General features: G+C 39.1%; 1 protein-coding gene across 1 annotated transcript; it reads right to left on the minus strand.

The window, feature by feature from the left end:
- Positions 1-2,307: 2,307 nt before the first annotated feature.
- ACTR2 (actin related protein 2) lies at positions 2,308-25,240 on the minus strand. The gene is given in 11 exon segments (XM_079299052.1): positions 2,308-5,292; positions 5,294-5,347; positions 6,471-6,603; positions 6,982-7,127; positions 7,816-7,965; positions 8,749-8,885; positions 10,718-10,790; positions 14,411-14,626; positions 16,635-16,649; positions 19,464-19,574; positions 25,066-25,240. Coding segments are annotated over 11 exon segments (1,200 nt in total). The 5' UTR covers positions 25,114-25,240; the 3' UTR covers positions 2,308-5,175.
- Between the last annotated feature and the right edge of the window lie 533 nt (positions 25,241-25,773).

Below are 25,773 nucleotides of genomic sequence, written 5' to 3' on the forward strand. Positions count from 1 at the left end.
TTTGTGCCAATACCCACTACAAGAGGAAAACCCTAAAATATTCCAGTGAGATTATGTGGTTGGGTTCTTCCCGAAATAACTGCCTTTCATGTCCTTAATGCCACCTTGCTTTTCCTGCTTTGGCAGGGAAAGCCAAAATCAGGGTTACACAGAGTGGTTTAGTACAGAAAGCTACATGCCAACACAAAGGTTTCAATTTGGAGTAGCCCCCAGAAGCACTGCTGTGCTAAGAAAAGTGCCTGATGGGAGTCAGGACTTACAGGATCTACTTGCATTGAGGCCAACAACTGGCAATTAATTAATTGGTTACAATACCTGGAGAGATTTAAAATGGGCACATGGTGAGAACATGTGTGCAAGAGGAGGATCTTGAAACCACTTAGGCTTTAGGGCAAATAAAAACCAGGTGGGTGATGGGTGCAGAGATTAAAAGGTATGGGCAAGAGGCCCATATCAGTCATTATTCCTGCAGCTAGAGTTTAATTACTACTCCTAGGCGTTGGGAACTGAGATTTTTTTAATAGTAATTGTTTTCAAAAAGGTATGTGAAAGAACATGAGTTCTGCAGCTGAAGATGGCCCTTAGTACTATCCCAAGTATCTGCTAAGATTCTTAATATGCTTTATTCATGATCCAGAACTGAAACTGTTTCCCTTCAATGTTAAGGTTGCTGTCAAAAAGAAAAACAAAAATTTAAAAACCCAAATAAACTAATAGAGAAACAAAGCCTCATGCTGCTTCTCCTCCCCACTTTTCCTTTTTCCAGCAGAATTCCAACAGCATCCTGTATGAGGCACGAGAAGGCAAGAAGCTCTTCTCCAGCTGCTTGGGCAATAAGCAGATGTGCACAGAAATCTTGTTTTGTGCATCTGTTAGTTGGTTCAATGGGCTGCAGCACCAGGTTGTGGGAAGGTAAGAAATTTACATGGAGAATGTTATTAAAGAGCTATTTTAATGTTGTAATGCAGTGCAGGTAAGAAGCAAAATTAGCAACCTGTTCTGAATGGAAGGGTTTTTTTCTTGAGGCCTCTAATGGTAGAGTTGCAGTAACTTACAGCACAGGACAACAAACTGACCCATTAGGAAGGAATAAGCATGACACAGTAGGGCCAAAATGCAGCAAAATTTTCACTGAAATACTTGCTGGAAAAGTCCAAATCAATTTTCTCTAATACCATTCTTAGAATGTAGAACCAGATATACTTGGATTAAAAAACAAAACAAAAAGAAAAACAAAAAAACCCCCCCCAAAAAAACAACCAACCCCCCCCCCCCAAAAAAAACCTCACACTAAGCCAATTAACTAAATGCTCCCCCAAACAACAACCCCTTGAAACTAGATCTTCCACAGTTTTGGAACAGCTAATGACACTTGTTTGTGGAAAATAGCTGAAGTGCCCACAGAGAGGAATTCACTATTGAAAAAGTTGACTAGCAAATGTATTTAGTCCTTTCCACACAAAAGCCATGTCAGGCAAAACAAGCAAAAGGGGAGAAGCAGGGACCATGAATTAGTACTGAGCAGAGGTACAGACAGATGTATTCATTTTTTTCCAAGAACATACAGTGATAAAACACAGATTTGGGGTTTAGGGTGACCTTGCATTTTTTCTATTAAAATCCTGTCTATCTGCATCTGTCCCTAAGATGCCAAGTGTTTGACCCAGGCACTGAGGCAGATGCATCCAGAGTCAAACTGCACACAGTGGTTCCATCTATAGAAAAACAAATCCATTATCCTACCAGGAAAAAGATGCCTGGGGACCATTCCTCCAGCACAGCACGTGCAATGAGATGGGGGAAGAAGCTGGTGGAGCTCATTTCAAAAGCCAAATAAATGCATCATGAGTGTGGACCAGTCACTAATCCACTCTAGTCCTAAATGCTACAGGCCAACCCCACATGTACTTTTTCTATCAGTTAAAATCAGGGATGCAAGTGAAATAGCACATGAAGTCACAATGCCAAGGACACTTCCTAAACAGGGCATCATTATGTGGCTTCTGAGCTTAGCCAAGGATGCTGAGGTCAATAGAAGTTGAGGCTCTTCCCACTTTGCAGTATGGAGGCTGAGCTAGAAAAATATTCCTGTCCAAGGATAAGGATTTTTCTTTTTAAAGAAAAGCACTGAGGGAGTGGAGTACTGGCTAAATGATGGAGGATGACAGCAATCAGTAGACAATGTCTTATTTTGTCATGTCAGATTTCCTCAGCAAAAGCAGTTCATGATGGTTTTGTGATGGAAGTTAAGTTAGAGAAAAACTGACAGAACTGTGATTTCCCAAAGGAAACAAAGCAAACATAATCTACTTTGAAAAAAATCTGATTTTATTTTTGTATTGAAAAGACCTGTCAATTTAAATAGATGTTTATTTCCATTCATGGTCTCAACCAGTGTTGTGTGTTAACATTATTCAGAACTGTATAAAAAGCCATCTGTGTTACATTGGTTAACATCCTAGAACACTGGGGGAGGGGAGGGTTTGAAGCAGCTTAACATTAAAAATAGGATGTTCCCAAAAAACTCACAACTGATGCGGCATCTTCTATTCTAATTTTATAGGAGCTGAAGCATTTTGCAAATACAATTCAAGTTATTTGGTCTTTAAAAAAAACTTTAAAACCAGATTGCTTTCATAGCAGTATTGAAGCTGTCAGCTGAGAGAACACACACACAACACTCCTGTGTGTGCAAACACATACATGGAGAACCACACTGAGCACAACTGGAACACCCCATTCAGTATTTGGATTACAAATGTGCTCCTCTGAATCCATGATCACAGTTAATTTAAAATGCTAGTTGCTTTTTTTAAATATATACATGGTTTCCATGGAAACCCAAGATTCTGCACAATCAACTGACATTTATTACTCATGGTGCTGTGAAGTTCTCTAATTGAAGGGGCCAAATTCCATAACCTTTACTCAAACATGCACATACCTCACTGAAGCTGGTGGACAGGGGAGAAGATGGTTTAGAAAAGGGGTTGCAGGGTCAAGGTCTAGATTTGAAAAACCACATGACAGATTGTCATTCAAAAAAAGTTTTTAAGTCATTCTTTGGTTTATTTCCATGATTCTCAACACTGTCTAAAAAGCCCAGAGACAGTCACATGAGAAATCATAGCTCTAAAGCAAGCCCACAGCATTTTTAAGTCTTGTGTATTAAATGTTTAGAAGACTATAGGAATTCAGAGTACCCCTTACATTCATGTCCCCAAAAATCTAGTAACTGCTTAAGTGCATGCACTGAGGCACGACCGGCATGCCTGTAAATTCATATTGTTCAAGTCAAGAGTAAATATAGCTGCAAAAAACCCCACCCACCTATAATTAAATGGTCATTACTAGCAATACTTTAGTGACTGTCTTGTTATTAAAGAAATGCAGACATAGTTTCTGCCCCTTTGGCTCGCTCAGCCAAAGGAAGCTGTCTGCTCAATTTAGAAAGGAAGCACATTTTAAGAGTCCAAGGGAGTTTAATATTTCCATGTTTCTGGGGTCAATTATTAATGTAAAGATGTAGACAAATGGCAAGTATATGAAAGCATCTCTCATACATTCCAAGGTTTGGAAGTCAAGAGCAGATCTTGACTTCCTTATGCTTAAATGTTATGGTAGGCTTTGAAAACCAGTAAGAAGTAATATAATATTTCTATGGAAAGCGAAGTAGAACTAAGTCTAGCTAGCATTTGTATGCAAGCAGTTTTTGCTATACTTAATATAAGGCAAATTTTATTGCAATGATAGTTACCAGTCTGCTAGTAGGGAAAAAAAACAGGCAACTATAGTCAGAGAAGGTGGCTGATAATTACTAGTGACAACTTCTATTTTTTAGAACAACTCAGCTTTAATGTACTTTCTGGAAACAGCATTTTCATCACTGATTTTCACTTCCTTCCCCATCCCATGTTAAGTATCAAAAATCAAGACTGGATAAAATGATTTGTGGGTATTTACCAACCAACATCTCGTATTCCAATATTATTCTTAACTGGAACAAATATAAGTCATTCTTTATGACCTACTGCCACTGGTTGTTTATAAATATCTGCTTGCTGCAATAAACACTGGTCATTGAAATATTCATTTGCAGTAACTACTTGGCACTAGGTTAATATACTTGTAAAGTTTAATGGAAGTGCTTCTGATGTACATACAAGCACTTAAAACATCAGACTTTTTAAAACTTAGTTCTGGGGCTTTAAATATTTATAGTTACAGTTTTCACAAACATTTCTGAAAGTATGAAATCTCTTCAATAAGTTTAGAGGATCCTGTCTCAGCATATCTAAGTTTCTTCAACAATTACAGAATAGCTAATTTAACATTCTTGCTTCCTATGCTGAGACAATATGGTACCAAAATTTAATTACAAAAAGAGGCATTTTTTGGTCAGGCTGACCCCCCCAGCTGTCCCTTAACAAAATAAACACAGCTCAAACCTGTCTCCTCTCTCCAGAAAAAAGACACCTAAGGCCACAAATGTACAATTACCAGAACATCAGGTGTTTCTCCATTCGTGGCAACTGTACACTCCCACTTAGAGAAATACAGTCTGAAGGCCCCACCACCACCTTTAAGGATGAACCACTCAGAAGCCAGTTTAGGCAGCAGTGCATGTGAAACCACATTACATGGAAACAGTGTATTAAAGTCATTCCAGCTACTTCAACTAGTTTTTAACAATGTTTAATCAAAATTCCTAATTGCAGGAAAGAAAAAAAAAAACCAAACTTAATGTAGAGAGAGGCATAAAGATGCAAAGATCACCACAATGGTCCAATAGCAAAAACTTGTTTAAAGGTTTTCTTATGCTAAAAAAGGCACACAACTCCTTGTGAACTAGAGACAAAAGCTAGCAGGACTACAGCAATAAACCCAGAAGAAAAAGCCTACCAGAATTACCCAACTGCCTACTGGGAGGGAACAATGAAGTAGACAGGCCGCTCTTGCTCCGTTTTGTTTGCAGGGAAGTGGTCAAATTTAATAGTCAAATTTAGCCACATTAAGAAACATTTAACAAAAGCTACCCCAAGAAACCAGAACAAAACCTGACGTTTGGGTCAAAAGGCCACAGACAGGCCCTTCCATAGCATGTAGCTGAGTGAGTTCAGAGATTGGCAATGAAAGAAAAAGCTTTAGACATGTGATGGGAACAAGCTTTGGGATTTATCGAACAGTCACACCAAGCTTCTCCAGCACACGCACTCCCTTTTCTTGGTACTCTTGTCGGGTCATCCAGAAGTTGTCTTTGTCTTTCATGATGTCTGCTAGAACAGCCCCCCCCCAGAAACACCATGTGCTTCCGACGAGGGGGATCTTCGATTCGGATCTTAAATTTCTGAGATAAAGAGAAGAAATTGTTACTATGATTCTTGAAACAAAGCCTTGAAAAATAAAATTGGGCTTTCCACCAGAACAATGAAAGGGAAACTGTCTAGTAAGAAAAATGCAACTAAAGAACTGAAGTGTTAGCACAGGGCACTCTGTGCAAGCTTCCAGCTTGTGCAACCAAAGTAAAATAATGACTTTGCATTGGAAATTACACACAGCTACTGACACTTGCCCAAAAATTGTACTTTCAGTAGATCAACAAAAAAGACCAGGATTCAGAATACTGACAGAAAATTAAAGACCAAATTTTTGCATATCAGGAACACTATTAAAAGTGAAATAATTTCTTATCTTTGACAGCCAAAATTATCAGAAGTCACCAGATCATCAAATCACAAATATTTCAGAATTATACCAATTTACACAATCTAAACCATCCTAACTAATTAATATTCCCTTAACTTCTTCAGTGCTAAAGCTCTAAATTTAAGAGCAAAAATGAGTACAAAGCTATGACTGAAATACTGTCTCAGATGTAAAACATGTGGAATTGAGTCATTCCACAGAAGACCTTCAGAGAACACTGTATTAAAAACCAGGGAAGTTCAATTCAGTTCACAGTTAGGAACAACTCACTGTTCCTTCTGTAAGGGGTGTGCCTGTTGCCTGCTTATCACAGTAACCAATGCAAAAGGGAAACTTACTCCACCTGAAAGTGTGCAACTCTAGCCTTCTTACTTTTGAGTATTTCACCTGTAGTATGAGCCAAAACTTTCACAAATAAAAAAAAGTGGCTTTTTTTTTTTCTCAATGACAACTTTAAGGAACAGAAATTCCTCAGCTTTGTTTAACCAGCATTACAATTTGTGTCCTGCTATTTATCAGCCTATTTTACATTCGAATCAACCCAAGACTTCAGGAATTACCGGCTACTAGGAGTGTCTAGAAGGTAACTTTACTGCAAGTATGTACAAAGCAAAGGCAGGGGTGTGAGGAAGGAGGGGCAGCGATTTTGCAAGCGGCGGGCAGGGCCACCCGCAGGCTGTGTCATTTGTGACCACTTGGTTCCCTCTAGCGGGGATCCAGGGGAAGCCTCTGCGCCCCCGGCTGTAGCAGCACCCGATACCCACCGAGAGTTTTTCCACATCTCCTTTCAGAACTCGTTCCAGGTAGAGCTGCTTCAGTTCCCGCTCCAGCCGTGAAGGCAGCCCAGGGTACATGGTGGACCCTCCAGACAGCACAATGTGCTTGTAGAATTCAGACCTGACCCAAAAAAATAGTGTCTGTAGTGCTGTATAGTTTACTCTGTACTACAATAGGTACCTGTGCAGACAGGGGAGTAAATACAAATCTAAAATACTACTACTATTGCACAAAGACAGACTGCACAACTTCAGGAGACTTGCTCATGCCTTTCCAGAAAGAAGAAATAAAAAACCATTGTGCTTTCAAGATTTTATCTTTGCTCATTCTTACTGAAATAGTTTCTAGACAACCTGTTGAACTCCAAAAACAGAGCCTGAGCCCCACTCCCAGCATACACCCTTCACCCAGGAACACAGTGTCTAAAGCAAAACTCTGAAAACAGTTCTTGCATCACCCCTGCACCCAGACCAAGGATTTTAAACGTTCTGCTCTTACCTGGTATCAATGTCAGCAGCCTGGATGGTGTTGAAAAGCAATTCAGCCACACCAACCCCTTCGACATTGATTAAGTGAGGCTGGAAGAGAGCCTCTGGTGCCTCAAATCGTTCTCCACCAACTTTGATAATCCTGCCATCTGGGAGCTAGGGAAGAAACAGCACCATTGAAGAGACTACTTTTAGCCACTCGAATGCTAAAAAAAACCAAGAGGAAATGACCTACATTGCTCCCAAATGTTTTAACACAGGAAATTGTTGATAATTCTCAGCACTGCAAGGAATCGTTCAGCAGTACTGAAAGAATATACAAATTCTTTAATCATTCTGCAATTCACTAGGAGACATCAGGAACCAGACACATCGATACTGACCTACCAAATATTTCCTTTCAATACCAACTCCAAGTATTAATTTTAAAAATTATCTTACAGCAAGAATAATGCTTTTATGCAAAATTTTCCAACTGTGATCACAAAGTTTTGACTAATACCAAGTTTACCTTTCCTGACATCAGATATGAGTCTCATGTCTCACTGCTGAATGGATGATGCTGGAACAATTTCATATGCTAGAATAAATCCACTTTCTCTACAAATTTCTTTACTATAATATTCAAATTTCAAAGATCTACAATGCCAAAAATGAGTACAAAATCTTACAGAAAATCTGAATTAAAAAAGCCTGTAGAAGACTTTCACAGAACCAATTAATTTGATTCTACAGGCTGAGGTGAGCTACTGCCAAGAAAAATTGTGAAGGAATCAAAGCTAAATGCTACCTGAATTCAAGCCTAGGAAGTTTAGGACAAGGAAAGCTGTCTCAAGACACTCACCGTGTAGGATTCAACTAGAACTGTGGTCTCTAGTGCCAGCTTCTGCTCCTGTTCAATGTTGTATCCCACGTAACACAACTTCTCCTTGATCATGCGAACAGTCTCAAAATCAGCAGAATGGTTGAAAGCGTAACCTCGCAGCAAGAGGAGCTGCAGGGAGCACAGCAAGTTAGCAGGAAATGAGAGGAACACTCCAGATCTCTCACTAGAGGGGTATTTTTAAACACCTGTCCCTCCCCTTTTTAGCTGCAAATTTGGGTATTAAGACAAATCTGTCCCAGTGTATCCATTACTCCCAGAAAAGCAGCAGCATTACTCCAAATGGGAAATTTTCTTCACCGTTTCAATTTTCAGGATAACCAGCACAAAGACAAATTAAAAAAAACCAAAATAATTCTTATCTTTAGAACGTCACTTCAGGACATTCCTGTATTCCACTTTAACCATGATTTGTCAATCTAAGATGTTGCTTATATTTAAAACACCCAAACAAATGAATTGTCTATCAAATATGCTTATTTAATAATCAGGGAAGAACACTACACTATTTCCCACACTGCAAGAAAGTCTTTCTGAAAACAGATGAGTAGAACTGAGAGAATACAATTTACCTTTCACTTTAGGTATTGAGAAAGTCAACTTTCAAGCTTTTCTTTCCCAAACAGGGAATAAATTTCTTTCCTACAAGATGGCCACTAAGAGAATTATGTCTCTGAATAACAATATCATCAATATTATCACGTGATTCAGATGAGGAAACACAATAAGCATAGACTGAAGTAACACAGAGAATACAGGAGTTCTTAACGTAACTAACATATGAATAATAAAGGGAAAATATATAGTACTTTCTTGCTATCAAGGGATTTTGACATGAACCAACATACCACAGACACCAGCCTCAACCTGAAACTCTCCTCCCTCCCAGCTTACCTTAATGAGGTACCTAGTGATGTCCCTCCCAGCAATATCTAACCGTCTCGTGAGGTGAGGGAGGGAGAAACCTTCATAAACTGGGCAAATGTGAGTCACACCATCTCCAGAGTCCACGACAACACCAGTCAACAAACCTAAAAGAATTAGGGGGAAGCACAACTTTCATTGTACTTTCATAAACAGCAGCACAGCGAATTTAAAATAGGATTTTTCATTGTAAACTGATACAACTTTTCTCCCCTCAGTCATCAGTAGGTATTAAACAATTGAGGTTTACATAGTAACAAATCCTTTCACACTTTTTTTTCAAAAGTATTACTTTTACCTAGATGTTTATAACTCTACCACTAACAATTTTATGTGTGTTTTGGCATCTTAAATTGCACTCTAATTAAAGGGACTATCCGTTCTCATTAAATGCTTATTGGAGCACAAATTCCTCCACAGATTCAGTTGTGCAATCTTATATCAATTTCTGAAATCTGAAGAAATCTAGAGCTATTCAAGCCATAAGTTTACCTTGTTAAATTCCTAGACTTGATTTTTACTGGTATTCAAAAAGCCAAATACTTTTATAAGGCAGAGAAAAATATTTGGACTATACAGCACATGCCTAATATTCCCTCACACAAGTGGTATTAGGCTGAATGAGATCCACTTTCATAGACTAAAAAAAAAACAACTCTCATGAAGAAAAGTTTACCATAAACTATTAAATTCTAAGGTATACAAACAGCTATCACCAACATGTAGAAGCAGAAGTTTCTATACTTAAAAGGCAAAAATCAATGCTGAAAGTTGATCAAAAAATCATTTTACACTTTTTCACAAGCTACCTAAAGCAAAAAATCATATTTTAAGGACAGACCTTAGAAGAGTGGTGCAATCAAATGAGGTATATCTCTATATTTTAGCAAGCACTTTAATCTCTGAAGTAATATAAATAAGTAGGATGATTTAAAGGACTTTTTTTCTAAATTTTCAAAAGAAAATGTTTGATTTATGGGCCCCTTGATTTTTACATTTTAAAAGGTCTTCAGCTTTGTTTTAGATGAAGGTATGTAGAAACACTGCAAATTGCTGTTATCTCATATTCTGTTATTCACAAAGTAACTGAGTGCTACACAGTAAGGTACATGTATAATTACAGCAGACTTTAAGACTGTAGATGTCAGTTAATTAAATATTTGTAAGGAATCAAACCAAAGAAAACCAAGGGGAAAAAAATGTAATAGCACAGATTTCAGCAAGTAAAATTAATATTCAGGTTTGCAAAAGTGGTTTTGGTTCAAGTAATTATATTGACTTGCATGACAGCCACTCTTCCAGCACCCCATTGCTTTTTAATCCTGGACAGAGACACTACAGTGACATGGTAATGGATATGGATATTTATGTCCTGCTATGAGATAGCCAAATGCATCAAGTCACCAACAAACAGATGCAAGGAGTCATGGTATGAGAACTGATGTGCTTGAGTAACTTCTTAAAATCCTAGATGGATGAAGTCGATAGTAGAATTTCCATTAAAATCAGGAAATCTGTAATTTTATGCTCAGGCTGAGGACCATTTCAATTTAGTTTATCTACAGCAAAAGACTCAACTTTTGGGTTTTTTCCCCCTGAAAATAGTGCAAAAGTCACATGATCACCTCCTTGAAATTCTCTCTCACTCATGGTAAAAAGTTCTTCCTTTTTCAGAAAATCCAAAGCAAGCCATGACACCCTCAAATAGTAAGACTTTTGAGGAACCAGAATTTTGCATTTATCCATGAAAATAACACCAACAGGTGGTACCTACCAATAGTCCCTCAAAACAAAAAGCAAGCTGTCAGTCAGAGCTGAGCTTCCTTAGAGAACAGCATGGAATTAAGGCCAAGATCCAGTTAGTACTGGATGCCATGTTAGTACTTTAGCTCAGCAATGCATCTGGAAACTAAAGAAATTTTAGGTTAATTTTGCCTACCTTGAGCATAGAGAGTAAGAACAGCCTGGATGGCTACATACACCCCAGAAAACTGGTACGTCTCAAACATAACCTGGAAGATGAAGGCAAAAATCAGCTTCCAAAACAGGCCAAATACCTCAAAGAAATTTCATCAGTGTTACAAAATTGTATTTCCAGAATTTTGTATTTTTACTAATCAAAAACTCTTCCAAGAATTTTCATCACACAGATTCTGCATGAACATTAGAGACCTGTATGCTTTGGGACAGTAACAAGTACATTCAGTTCTGCACCTTACCTGTTCACACTGGACAAGCCAGATTCAATATTCCACATCTGTTAAGCAACAAAAGCAAATACTTACAAGAAACCCACACATCAATTTGTGCAGCTTTACACAAATTTTCACTTTTCCAAAGTGCCTAATGAGTGGGAGGCAGTACTTGCAGACCAGCCAAGCAGTTCATTACTGAAGTGTGACTTGGGAATAAAATGTTTAACATGTATGCTTTACAAACGAGTTCAGGTATTTTTCATTCTTCATATTAAGCCATAGACTTTGTACAATTGCACACTATGTCAAATAAAGACCAGACTCCTTCATATCTTAGTCTAGAATAAACCCAGTATCACAGGCTGTTCTCTGGATCACCTTCTTCTCTTCTTTAAAGGGCAACCAATGACAAACTTTTAAATTTAGTGTAAAATCTACTACAGAGAGAAAACTGTAGGTTTGCAGAATTCATACTGAAACAGGAAAAGTAACTCCTTGTCTTGTACACTAGGTTTCTCTCATCACTGAATCAGTTTCAGTTAAGAAGCAGGCCAAGACTAAAGGGATGTAGAGTTTATAGGATCTTGTTTTCTTCCTACATACAAAAAAAGGCCAAGTAAACAAATCATGCTGTACAGCAGTTTTCTCCTCAATAAGCTTTACCAGAAAAAACTCTGATTATTCCAACATGTACAGAAGTTTTGCTTTTGCTAACCTGCAGCCCTCTGAACCCTTCTACAACTTCTAGGATTAGAAACTGATTGCATCCTAAGTGCTTCCACAGCTCAAGTAAAAGAAATATAAATATTTTTGAAGAAAAAAGCTGATGCCTGACAATTTTAGAATTCTGAGCTATTTAAAGAACCTCCTCCATGTGAAAAGGACCAGAAAGGGAACAGTTGAAAGGGCAGCAATTCAAAATAGATTCCCTTTGAGTAGTCATTATCTAAACCCAACACTACTCCAATGGATATTTTCAAACAACCTGAGTGTTTATGAAATGAGAAAATAATGTAAGAAAATTTTAAATTATCACCTTCATACAATAAAATCACTATTCAAATGGCACTAGTTACTGCTTCACATGTACCAAACCTTAAAGGCCACTACAAAACCTTTTATAACCTTTGGGGGTGTTGTCATTCTTTCTTTCAAGAAAAAATAAATGCTTTCTCCTCTGCATTACTTCTTTGACATGAAAATATGACATAGGGCATATATGTTAACAAACCTTAAGATATGAATACTGAGCAATGTTTCCCTGAATACATTCTTCTTCACACAACAGCAGATTTTTGATTACCTACAAAGTGATGTTCTAACTGGGTACAGAAAAGAAGAATTAAGAACTAAGAAAATATGTAAGGAATCTTAGGTTGGATTAGATGAAGTGACTGTGCTTGAGTGTCTCTACAGCTTCTAGATTTGCTACTTCAGCTTCTGAGGGTGTTACACAATGAGAGTGCAAGCAGATAAAGACAAACAGCAAACACTCCATTAAGCTGAGGAGAAGTCCAGGTCTTGTCCATGCCACGAAAGGAAAAGCACTTCTTAAACATATATTTTACAATATAGCTGACATGTGAACACTTGCTGCCTTACTATTGTAGGTGGGTCTGACAAAGTGATGAAATGAGGAGAGAGAATTACTGGAAACAGAATGCAGGACAGCACATATAATTATCTATCATCTTTATATGGTCCAGATGGCCAAACTTTTCTTCTAAAATGTTAACTGCACTGTTCCCAAAATGCATTATGATATTATGATATTTAGATGTTAGAGACATTATGATATTTACTGCAGGCTTTAGGAAATATCTTCATTCAGTCCTCTGCCTCATACTGGGCTCGCCTGCCTGGAAAGGAGGTGGCCATGTCAAAAATGGAAAGAGCAAAAATACATTGTAGTTAAACTAAATATTGCAAGTTCTCATAACATTATGTTCCACTAAAAACATTAATAGAAATAATGAGCTTCTGCATAGCTCAAAATAAAATTTACAAAAATGGATTCTAGTTCTCACTAATCTTCTGCATCATGATTAAGCATCTATGGTCTCTGGAGTGGTGTTAAAAAGGCAAATGAAGCAATGCAAATATTCTATCAGAATTCAGAAGCCATGCTAGACTTTTTTGAATTTCTGGTATAAAATTACTTGGCATGAGAATAACTAAAATCCATCCTTTCGTATTTATCAGGAAGACAGAAACAAAAACACTATTTTTGACAACTGAAAAGCAAAGAAACAGACAGGAACCAGAGCCATTCCTGCCACGTGGAGGCCACCCAGAATAATCTGCTCTGCCTATCACAGTGCAGGTGGCTGATACACAGTACATGATATTACTGGTGTTGCATTACCTGATACTGAGGTCATAGGACCCTAATGTCCACAATTGTTAAAAAAAAAACCCAAAAAGCTGAATTTAGATTGCACAGTCTGATTTTTTTTTCACTTAATTCTTCCCAACTTTGCTAGACTTCATTTGCCTGCTGGTCGCTGAAAGAAAGGATTAGTGCAAATGTATCCACTGCCAAGTTGGATTACTGTAGCTGTAAGATCAAATGGATTTAAAAGGAAAGCTCATGATAAATGTAAATTCTTAACAGACTAAGCAATGAATTTGGGGAAATATATATATATATGTATATATATATATATGTATGTATATATATATATGTGTATATATATATATATATATATATACAAACTCTGATATTCAAACTTATATTATTTGAAAATACCTATGATGCCTATAAGAAAAAAATTCAACAAATCGGGAAACTAAACACTCTCTTCTCAGCAAACAGTACCACTCTTTAAACCTGAGCCTTTATGACATGTACAGGAGTAAAACAATACATATCTGACAACCTACACTGAATACAAGGCTCAGCTGGAACTTAGATCACCCAGGACAGCACTCAGAGATGAGGATGCAAGAACCAGGCTTTCCTTCTTAGAAGGCTTTCATTGATAATCCCTAGCACTAATTAAAGATTAGTGCATTGGTTGTCATCACACCTTCGTCTCAACTACTTCCAGCAACACTGCTCCATCTGGTAAGCATCATCTAGCTCCAATCTCCTCTCTATTACTGGCTTTTGCAAGTCCAAGTCATTTAAAGTGATTAACATCCATCCAACAGCTAGTAATCAACGTATCCTGGGTATGTGAAGACAGACATGTATTTCCAACTCTGTGTTTTAATGCTGTTATTAATGCTTAAGACAAGAAGCCTGCTTACAGCTTGTGAATGAGATCAGCTGGTTTGAATTTAAGCACAGTAGCATTCATGCCTATGGCTGAGAACGGGTTTTGCTTAGAGAACAGAACTGCTTTGCTTCAGGCAGTCACTGCGTGCTGCTGGAACAAGGAATCTCTTAGCACTGCTCCAGTGACTGTATACCAGCTCCTACTAGACACACATACCTCCACAATCTTCTCCCTGTTTTTGGTCGGATTCATGGGAGGCTCTGTGAGTAGTATTTTACAATTTTTTGTGTCAATATTAAGTTTTTCTGGTCCAAACGTGTAATCCCAAAGGTGCTTCATATCATCCCAGTTCCGAACTATGCCGTTCTCCATCGGATAATTCACTTCCAGCATTGATCGCAATTCACTGGCTTCATCACCAACCATCAGATCCTGCAAAATTTTAATACAAAAGCATGTCAGTGTTTACAAAGTTTACTGAACACCAAACTCCTCAAGAATGACAGTGAACTGCTTCAGTCTGTGTCCAGATATGTTCTTAAACAATGCCCACATTTTTCACTCATTTGCTGGTACTTTAGAGAGAAGTAGAATATATTTCATATAATGTTTAATTTTGGCTCTTATCCATCCCACAGCTTTAAAAAAAAAAAAAAAATTACTAATTTGATTTTTTCAATTAACCTTAAAGAAACCAATAAACCCTGTCAGAGCTAGAGATATAAAGACTTTGTAAGTACAGATGTTTCTCCACTGACACCTCCAAAATTATTTCATCAAATACTAATTTTTAAGAGCTGAGATGCAAAACAGCACATAAGGGGAGTAGGTGGGATTGGCAGAATATTTTTCCATGCATGTTGCAAATTTCTGTGCACAATACCAAAAAAGGAATAATGAGTGGTGAATAAGCATACCGAACAGGAGCAAAAGCAAATAAGAGATTATAAATTCCACACCAGACATTAAAAGAAACAATGGTTTACATATTGCCTGTGTCAATAGGGTGTGAAGAGACACATCTGAATATAAAATTTAACCTCATCTGTTCCTTGCCAAAAGTCCCAAGCCAGAAACCCCAGTAATGCATTCTTGCACAAACACAACCAACTAATGCAATTTGTATAGTTATTTCACACTGATTAAGCAATCTGTTTATTAACATTAGTTATGCAAACATTGCACATTCAAATTAGTAGCATCACATCTTCTCCTTTCCCACGTATTTCCCACAGGAAGTATGTACAGTAACATCTTATCTTTGCTACTCATTATATCCCATACTTTTCTACAGAAGCCTGAACTGACTCACTTGTACTTAGGCTTTAAGAACATATTTCTAGGTACCATTAGCTCTGTGTCAATAATAATATTAATTGGAAAAAAAAAATAAAAAGAAAAGCCAGCTGCTTCATCCAAACATATGCAGTTGCTGTGGCACAGTGGAAGTGAGGGTTACTCAACCTACTATTCAATGCCAGGGAAAATAAGATGTACAAGAAAAAAATGTGGCATCCGGTTTATAATGCCTATTTTAGAAGTAACCTAAGCAGTTGCTCTTGACTATAGAAAAAGGAAGTTAATTGAAAGTAGTTTAAGTGAAACCCTTCTACTTTCACCCACCTTCCCTGACAAGGTGTTTTATTTGTTTTCCCTTGCACAGCAGATCACACTTTAGCTCTTGACTGTACAGAAGACAAGACTCCAGCACGTTCAATCAAAAGCACTCTGTGAAACCATACTATGAGAACTCCACCATGTAGCCACATCACTCATGAGAATTTAAGACAACACAAACTCCATCAGTGAGAAGAACCAGAAGCCTTTTTTGTGCACTGCTCTTTGAAGCTCTAAGCTGCCCAACAGGACACAGCCCAGGAAAAGCCGCTATTCAAAGGTGCAAAGCCAAAGTTGCACAAAACTTTCACATCCTTTTAAAACAAAGCTAAAGGGCAGAACAATTGTTCTCTCTTGAGAACATCAGCACTAGCACACTAACAAACATGTATACTTGGCCGTTGAAGAGGAAGGAGGACACACAACCAAATTTGCAGAGGAATCAGTATTGTGGCACCCAACGTTTCCATCACTTCAGTACCCAGTAATATCTGTCTAACTGAAGTCTGAACCTTTCTTATGAAATGTCAAATATAGCAATTTATGCTGTTAAAGATGCTGAGTTCATGTTGATCTTTCAATGTTATTCTTGCATCTTGCAAAACTACAGGTTACATAGCATTTAAAAGCAATACATAAAATATTCTCGTTAATTAGTTGCCAGTAAACCAAAGCAATGAACAATGTCCAAAATAAGCATGTATTCAAATGTAAAATGTAAGACAAGACAAAACAATGAATAGCATTTAAAAAATAACATAACAGCTACTAGGTCTCATGAAGCAAAAATGGCAAACAAAAAGCACAGGGGCACCTCACTTACCATCATTTTGTTATTCTACTTCAACAGGTCAAGAAAGGTGAAGAAAAGGTAGAAGCAAGAAAGTCAGAAAAGGCCTAAATGAAATTCTCAAATTATTTTAAGTACACAGTAGAATTAGGCTGAAAAGAGATGCATGTACAGCAGGAAATGATTTGAGTTAGTTTAGTTAGGGCCAAACTAACATTATCAGGATATCAGATTAAATTGCCTCTTAAAAGGAAGCTATTGCTACATGTCAGTGGGGAGTCATGTTTAGGCTTTCTATAGACTGCAAACAAGATCAGTGTATCTACCTCTCATAAATAGGATTCTGTGTATAAACATTGTGTAACAGTGGAGTTTTACCCTGGGCTAGGTGTATACCTGAATTAGACAAGACTGCACAGGACAATTGACCATAACCAGCTCTGACAATTGCTAAATTTAAATTTTGCTTTAGAAATTCATTTAATATATCCAAGAATTGAAAACTACTCCTTAGTACTGACTTAATACCCCCTCAAACCTGCTGCAGACTAAAAGCCAAGAGCAACATCTATACTTCCAGCTATTTTAAGCAAAATAATTTCAGTAACAACTGAATTCCTGAGTAAGAGAAAAAGCTATATCCCTGCTGCCAGCTGAAATGAGAATCCACAAGAAAAATATGGTCAAAGCAAATTGAAGTTCGTAACTCAATGGATGATAACCACTATTTTCATCAGCTTCCAGGCTCCTTTCAGAGAGTTTCTGGATTTCACAGAAGTGCAGCTTTCCTGAATAGTTTTCAAAAGTTAAACTGATAATCTCCTTTCCAGCTTCCTTTACTCAATTTTAAACTTCTCCCATAAGAACTCACAGTGTATGCCTAGAATTAAACTTTAGCATAAAACTCATCTGCTAAAATACATTTTTTTAGGAAATCTGCGAGATTCTCCCAAAGAAAAACAGCACTCACACGTAACAAGTCTTTCTACTGTATTATTCTACTGGAATACCCATAGTGTCTGTGGCAGGGATTTCTTCTCTTGATACACTGCTTCCTTAAGAAAGTGTGACAAGCTGTTATAGGCAGATGATATAGAACTTGTAGAAAAAATCTAGACACAGTTTATACTCTTTGAAACACACCCACATGACCCATGCTCAAGCAGAAGACCAGCAATGCATGCAAGATGATTGTTTACAGGTTCTTTTGCTGATCTCATAGCAATTACCCACTCCTACCTCCTATCTTTTCAATGCAGCACTGTTATCTGTAACAATATTAAATTACCAGATATCAGAGGATACCAAAACTGGCAAGATAGGCTGTATTGAATCAGCAGGAAAGAAAATATAACTTCAACAGTGAGATTTCATGCAAAAAAAAATTTGCAGGGGGAGTTTAGACTCATAAATCACTGCATAATTTCATAAAACTTTACCAGGACCTCCCTTAAAGAGGCTTCTCACATTAAGTTCAAGAAGATACCCAAAGAAATACCTCTCCCCAAATCTTACTAGAGAAAGGATTATGTTTTTTGTCTCCTTGCAAAAAATCCTTCCTACTGTGAAAGGGAAAGACCTCTATCCTCTCAACCAACTTGTCTTAGCTGATACAAGGTAAAGCATTACTGAGATAGTAACAAGACAAACCCACAATCACATTTTCACAAGTTATAGCACTTTTCAGCCTTTTGACTTCCTTGTATGGCCTTCTGCTGATACTACAACCATTTTACAGGCAGAAGCAGAAACCAAACAATTCAAATTCTTGTCAACTACGGGGTTCTGAAAATAAGGAACAAGACTGGACCAATTTTTTTTTCTCTTCCTAAACTGCTGCTCAGAACCAGTAGAGAAAGCAAAATTGAAATCTTGTGCATGTGTGGTCCTACCTAACCTTCACTGGCCTAAGTGGGCACTTGTAAAGTTCTGCATTTCTGCCTGCTTCTCCTTCTCTCCAACTGGCGTTTGCACAATGGTCCAGTAAAGCAGCCTTTACTTTACCTGACCAAGAAATCCCTCTTTTTCAGCTGGATCAGCTCACTAAAGCAGCTCACAACATGCCTGCACAAGCAGCATGACCAGCACAAGGTGAGAATTGTGTGGCTAGAAGCAAGAAGGGAGGATGTGACCACAGCAGGGCCAAGACATTTACTGAAGCCTGTACAGCAGAAGCAACTAATAACATTTGAAGTGTTACTCTCTAATTACAAAATAAGTGAAAAATTATAGCTCCCTGGACTTCAGAAAATTAATTCTCCAACAGTGGTTCTCCCTCCATGTCTTGGAATAATGCCCCAAGACAAAGCAGCCTGAACAGAGCCTCTCCATCTCTAACTGATGTGGAGCACCTATGTCCATCAACAGCAAAAGGAAAATGAAAACCATAGAAACAATGAAACAAACACAACCAAGGTTAAACATCTCGTACAAGATCACAGATGATCAACTCTGAGTAGAAAGCAAACCGTACAGAAAACCTGCAAGCTCCAGCAGTTCTCAGCATTGTCTCAAAATTCCATGATACAGCCAGTGACAGCCAGTCACTTCTGTCTGATTTCTGCCTTCTAATCTTGACACCATTTGCATATTGGCATTTGAAGCCCCTTTTTGCCCAGAAGCACTCGAGCCCTACCTGCTGCCTCCTCAGGTGTACTATCTGAAGGCCTTCAGTGCTTTAGATTACCCTCTTCTTAACTTTGTAGTATGGGACAGGCTAAAATCCAACACAGAAATTAATCAAGAGATACTGAAACAGCATAAAATGGAGTTAAGGAAAAAACATTTCCAAACATTATACAAGTCAAAAGCCGCCCTAAATATTTTTATCTGTCAGAAAGAAATATTAATCAAAAAATTTACCTTGATTTCAATGTTTCCTACTTTAGCAGTTGATCTTATAATGGGTCTTCCAACCAAAGCTGGAAAAATGTGCTCTGGAAAATTCGAGCCTGCGTAGCCACATTTCACAAACTGAAAAGGAAGAAATAATTTTATTAGAATATGCATTACTTTTGCTTACAAATAGAAACTTGGTTTGGGGTAAAAAATTAAAAGTCCAAATTTAAGAGCATGTGCCCCACTGAAAACCAAACTGATTTACACTTTCAAACCAATTTTACACATTTTAGATGATGCATACATTTTAAAAACTGAATAAAAGTATTTTCCATAATGTTTTCTGAATCAAGACTATCAGACCTTGAGAAAATTAATAAATACATTACAAGGTGTAAAACAGTCCAGTGTCTAAATTTGGATTTCTTTCCACTCTGTAAAAAAGTCCTCTACCAACCTGAAATCTGTAATTTTGTAATGGATCACCTTATAATGAGCACTCACTGAAACCTAATTAAGTCACCTCTCCAATTACAGCACACAGTAGCATAATGGATTACACACCAGAAAAAGCCCCAAAAGCTTGTGAATTCAAGTTTTACACTCTTGTAAAAAGTGCTCAAATGTGAACTAGCAATTCAGATGAATTTCTCAAAGTTTTCTAATTTTGAGGGTTTCCTTTAAGGATAAAGTCTGCAGTAAGCACTTCTAAAACTAACAGCACAACCAATACCTCAGATGGTGGCAGTTCACACCAAACAGGATGCTCTGAAAGTTTGTTACCCAAATATATCCAAAAGGAAGCTTTATATCACCAGGCTCCAAGATAGTATATACACTAAGAAAATAATGACAATTTACTGAACAATAAAAAAGTATATAGTCACTAGAGGAAGTTCAGTTGCAAAATGTGAACTTTAAATGTGCCAGCAAGAAGTTCCAAGTTTAGTTCATGGGGATCAGCAGGTTATGCTCTTCAGCTATCCTATTTTGATAGGATATTTTCATATACCATACTCTGATGCTCTTGCCGCAGCTCATACAGAGAAGACTCCTCTTCTATTCTGATGCACAGTTTGCAAACTGCACTATATTAACATGCCAGAACAAAACATTTTCAGCTGCAAAATTACCCAACCCTTGAGGTGCAGCAGCAGTAACCCAGCACCATGGAATCCCTCGGGTTGGAGGGAATCTCAGGGGCTGTCTCATCCAACGCTGGGCTCAAACCAGACACCGCTGAATTCTGAGCAGCTTGTTCAGGGCTTGGACCAGCTGGGTGCTGGGAGCTTCCAAGAACAGACAATTCAGACTGCTTGGGACCCTGTCCCAAAATGTAATTACCCACTCCAGGCTGTCTTAAAAGCCATCTGCTAGAATTTTCCAAGTATTCGCCAAGTTTTCTGAAGCAAGATGTGAAGACTGCCACTGGAACATTTATCCCAGCAAAGAGTACAGCTAATTGCAGCTGAGAGGAATTCTGTCATTACACTAACGGTAACATGAAAAGTCACTTGTGCTGCTGCTCGTATATTTATTCACCTTACTGCAGTAAAAAAGGGCACCTGCTGTGGAAAGAAATTTAGAGAGAGAGTTACAGAAAGAGCTGAGGTAATGGAGGGGAGAAAGGATTTTTATTTTGCTTTTTTGTGATCCTAGTTTCTTTCACTCCTTCAGTGCTTGCCCTCTAAAGGCAGAGCTGTTTGGAATACCTGAAGTACACAATACACTGAGTACACAACTCATTATGCTCACTCTACTTCAAACCCAGAATATTTGGAAAAAGCAAGTATTTACCAATTCTTTTGGTTATACTAAGGCAGACATGCTTAGGAGCTGTATAGCTCATATCTGTGCATTCAAGAATGCAGTGCTGCTATGAGAAAGCAGAGAGCAGCCACAGGCACTTCTGGATCACATACCTGAACACACCAGTATATCACAAGTAACAGGATAAGTAATATCTAAATAAATCTTTACAACTTCAACTCCTAGAACACCCTCTCAAGAAGCACAACTATTCAAACTTTTAAATCCTGCTAAATGCCCAGTATTTATATAGCAACCCTGCTGTATGCAACCAAAACAGCTACTGCACAAAAATCAGTGCCTCTTGGCCAGCCCCTCTCACAATCACACACAACTGTACTGACCTAAAAACTGCTGACCTACAAAACCACAAAAATTCTTAGTATTTGATATGAATAGTAACTTCCAGCCTCTTTTTACATTAAGACCTTGACGCATCTTCCTGGGAAATTAACTATGTTGGCCGTTAACAAATCCTAGATTTTAAAAACAGATTTTCATTTCTCCAACCAGCCTAAACCACAATCATAATCAGGTTTAATTGATGTGAACTATAACAAGCAAGATTAAGCTTGGACATCCACAGTCTGCTCCCACCTCTTTCTGGTCAGAACAGAAAGCCTTAAAAATTACATTTTACAAAGTCTGACAGACTACGCCATAGACAGAAAGGATAGAATTTTAACTTGCCTTCAAATTTGAAATTTCCCCTTCCAGTCTACATAAAAAATTGGTGAAGAATATGAACAAGTAAGCCTTCTCTGTCAGCTTCCCCATCAATGGGGGCATCCTCACTGTAGTACTCTCCCTGACAATATCCTGAATATTCAGCTGTTCAACAGGTTTGTGATGACCTAACATTGCCTATCATGGCTGAAGAAAGAGGCTCAGTAAAACTACCAAGAGGCAGATGCACAGATCTGTATAATAACAAATTTTGGACTCTTAGATTTTTTTGAAGGGGGACAGGAAACATAAAATACTGCTCCCTCCTGTCCCTTACAGGAAATCCTTCAAAACCTTCAAGTGAACACTATGAACTGCAGTAATCTGGAACAGCTTCCCTTTTCTAAGGCCCAACACTAAACACTCACTGTTCTGCTACTCTCAGTTTGAAACTCTCCAATTTAAGAACAGTGCACTTGTTTCTCTTCCACCTCTTGCCATGCACATCCCTCAGAGCAATTATTGAATAATTTCAGTACAATGCTCATGTTTCCAACAATAACACAAGCACTCCATGAATTTACCCACTTCTGCAAGGACTTCATCATTGTTTGTTTTTGCACACATTTTCTATACATTCAGAATGTTCTAAGAACAGCTATTTAGCCTGCCTGTGTGCAAGATCAAGTATGTAAGAATTTTTACCATATATAGTTTCTTCTCCATTTCACTGTGGTTTATACCAAGTCTTTCACTTCCTACTGAGTCATCAAACACTAAGAACTTGCATGTATAAGTGTTCTTTCAAACTAAAAGAATGAGGAAGCTTGCAAACAGGTCACATGACTGGTTTTAAAATGAACACTAATATTCTTATCAGATCTTCGTGCTTGATCCTCTCCACTGATGCAACTCTCAAACAAAAACTAAATACAGTTACAGTAATTTTACAGGCCAATAAGTAACTTTCCATTTGGCCTCTAACACTAAGCACATCCACCTCTAACACTTTACACCTCTGAGGTGCCACTGCCTGCCTCTCATACTACATGTTGCAAGAACTTCCTTTGAGTGACTCGCCTCTTCCTCAAAGATTGGCTGCAGCCTGATACACCAGAACTCCTACTGCAGCCTAACAAGAACATAGCAAAGACAAGCCCAATGTCAAAAATCCACCTGATTTTTCCAAATATATTCTCAATTTTTTATCTATAAGATTTATGACATCCGGAAAGAGATTTCATTTCAATCATGCTTTAAAGTGTGAGATATCAAAAATAACTCTAAAATAAGAGATCTTTTGTCATATAGTACAAATATTATTATCAAAATACTGGTTTGACAATATTGAACTACTCAATATCTCCACATGCAGTTGAGATGCAAAAATTTTACTGAATGGAATTTCTGTCCAGCTTAGTTATCCCAATCCTTGTTCAATTATCCCAAATCAATCTAAACACTTTGAGCTGACTGATTTAGCAATTACTTCTGACACTGTGCTGTCCCAGCCAAGGAGCTCTGTGGCTTCCAGACACACATTGCTCTGCCCAAAGGCCAAGCACAACCCAAACCCACAAAACTGAAGTGACACAGGCTGCTCCTCCTGCACCACAGAGGTACCTTCCACTCCTATGGTTATTTATATCCAACTCACGGAAGGAAAAAATGTATCAATCCAATACCCTCTGGAATTAACAGCACACACAGATACCCTAGGCTGTAAAGAAATCCGTGTGGCACACCCAGCTTGGGAAATCTGATTGGAACAATGGCTTTTACCTGAGACCAACCAAGGAAAAACATTGCTGTCACCACCATTTTACAACTCAATGATTACTGCCACATAAAGGACCACACCAATGGATGAAACTCTCAATTATTTTTTTGAAATGTGGGCCTCACAATAGGAATATTAAAGAAAAAAGAGCAACAAAAAAAAAAATCAAACAAACAACAACCATAAAGCAGCTTCAATATCCCTTTATAATAAGAAAATGTTATCTTTTCTTCTTTCCTTTTTCTAAATGATAGTGTAAAAAGCACCCAATGACTCTGAACCCTAGCACTATTAAAGATAATTTTTGCTATATGAGGGTTAACAAGGACATCGAAACTGTCAAATCCCTGAACTGTCAAATATGCTGCTCTTCTTCCTGAACCATTCTAACAATTTCAGATGCTAATTGAAAACCCATTAATTTAGGATGCTGAATCCCTAATAACATCATCCTTTATCTCAACTATTCTTTCCTAGGCTTATTTTAAAAAACCCACCTCTTTATTGCAAGTGTTCATATAAAAAAAACCCTAGTCTTTGCCATTCAAGAGATCTTAACGTACACAAATTAAGGTAACCCTCCACATAATATTGTTTTACTAGGGGAAACTCTAGATTGTTTAAATAAAAAAAAAAAAACACCAAGGGGAAATATCCACCGATAGTATCTGATCTCCTTCTGCTTTAAAATGGTATCTTTTTCACTTCCTGCCAAGGTGCCTCAGAGCCTGACAAAAGGATGGATTTCCAGCGGGTGCCTGCACGCTTATGGAGGCCAGAAAAGGTGGAAAGGATGCGGAGAAAACCTTTATTAAAAAAATGCCAAATTGGAGGAGGTACGTGGCAGATCAGAGAGGTATTAAGGAAAGGATGATGTTCTACTTTGAACAGCAGCTGTCCCCCCCCCCCAAAAGAAAAAATCAAACAAAAACCTCCGCACAAACATTTCCCTAAACTAATAATCTTACAGACACAGGACACATCCCGATTACTCAATGCATAGTGCGCTCATTCAGAATTTTTAAAAATCGGTATTTTTGTCTAAACGCTCGCTGCTACAGCGAGACTGGCTCAGGTCACGTAGAGAAACCAGGCTAATTGACGGTAAAATCAGAAGGGCCGAGGGGATGCGGGCAGAGCAGCGCGGTCCCGCCGCTCCGGGAGCACGGGGACCCCGGGCCGAGGCCGCCGGCCCCCGCCCATTCATTCCGCGGGCCCGCGCGAGCGCCGGGATGGCGGCAGGGCCGGGCGGGCGCGGCCCGCGGGCGGTGCCGGCAGGAAGCCGGGCCGGCTCCGGGGGCAGTCGCCGGCTTCCCCTTCCCCTCCGCCCCGGCAGCAGGGCGGGTCCCGGCGCCGCCCGCAGAGACTCACCCCGGTGCCGTTGTCGCACACCACCACCTTCCTGCCCAGCGTGTCCATCGCTGCGACACCGACACGGCTCCGCACCGGGACCGACACCGACCGCGACACCGGCACCGCCCCGAGCTCCGCCGGGCCCCCGAGCGCGCCGCCCGCCGCGCGCGCACGCCGGAAGCCGTCAGCGCGCGCCGCCGCCCCGCCCGCCGCCGGGCCCGCCCCCGTTGCCATGGCGGCGGAGGCGGCGGGACCCGGGCGGCGAAGCGGCCCCGAAACCGGGTCCGAGAGGCGCCCCGGGTCTCCCCGAGTCAGCCCAGCTTGCCAGGTCGGCACTCTGCGTTCGTCTCCTACCGATGCCGAGGCGGGGACGGGTCACCTGAGGGGCCGCTCGCCTTTCCCCCTCACGGCTTCCCCTCCCTGTGGGGGGGATCTGTCTGCTCTCTCTCCTCGCACTGAGTGAAATAGGCAGCTCTTAAAAGCTTCTATTTGCCATGAATGTTGTTATTCCATAGCTCGACATCCTGGGAGAACTTCTACTCCTTCCAGGAGGCCTTGCCTGGCGAGCCCTTTGCATTTGTGTGATGGGTCCTGAATAAAGGAAAAGATAAATGTGATCTCCTGGCTCCTCTCTGGCAGCCCAATGTTTGTAAAGGATAAGTGTGACCTCCTGCATTGTCTCTGACAGCCCCGTTGCTGTTTGTTGTGTTGCCCCAAGCCCCGCCC

The sequence above is a fragment of the Erithacus rubecula genome (assembly GCF_903797595.1).
Source record: "Erithacus rubecula genome assembly, chromosome: 2".
Taxonomy (NCBI): domain Eukaryota; kingdom Metazoa; phylum Chordata; class Aves; order Passeriformes; family Muscicapidae; genus Erithacus; species Erithacus rubecula.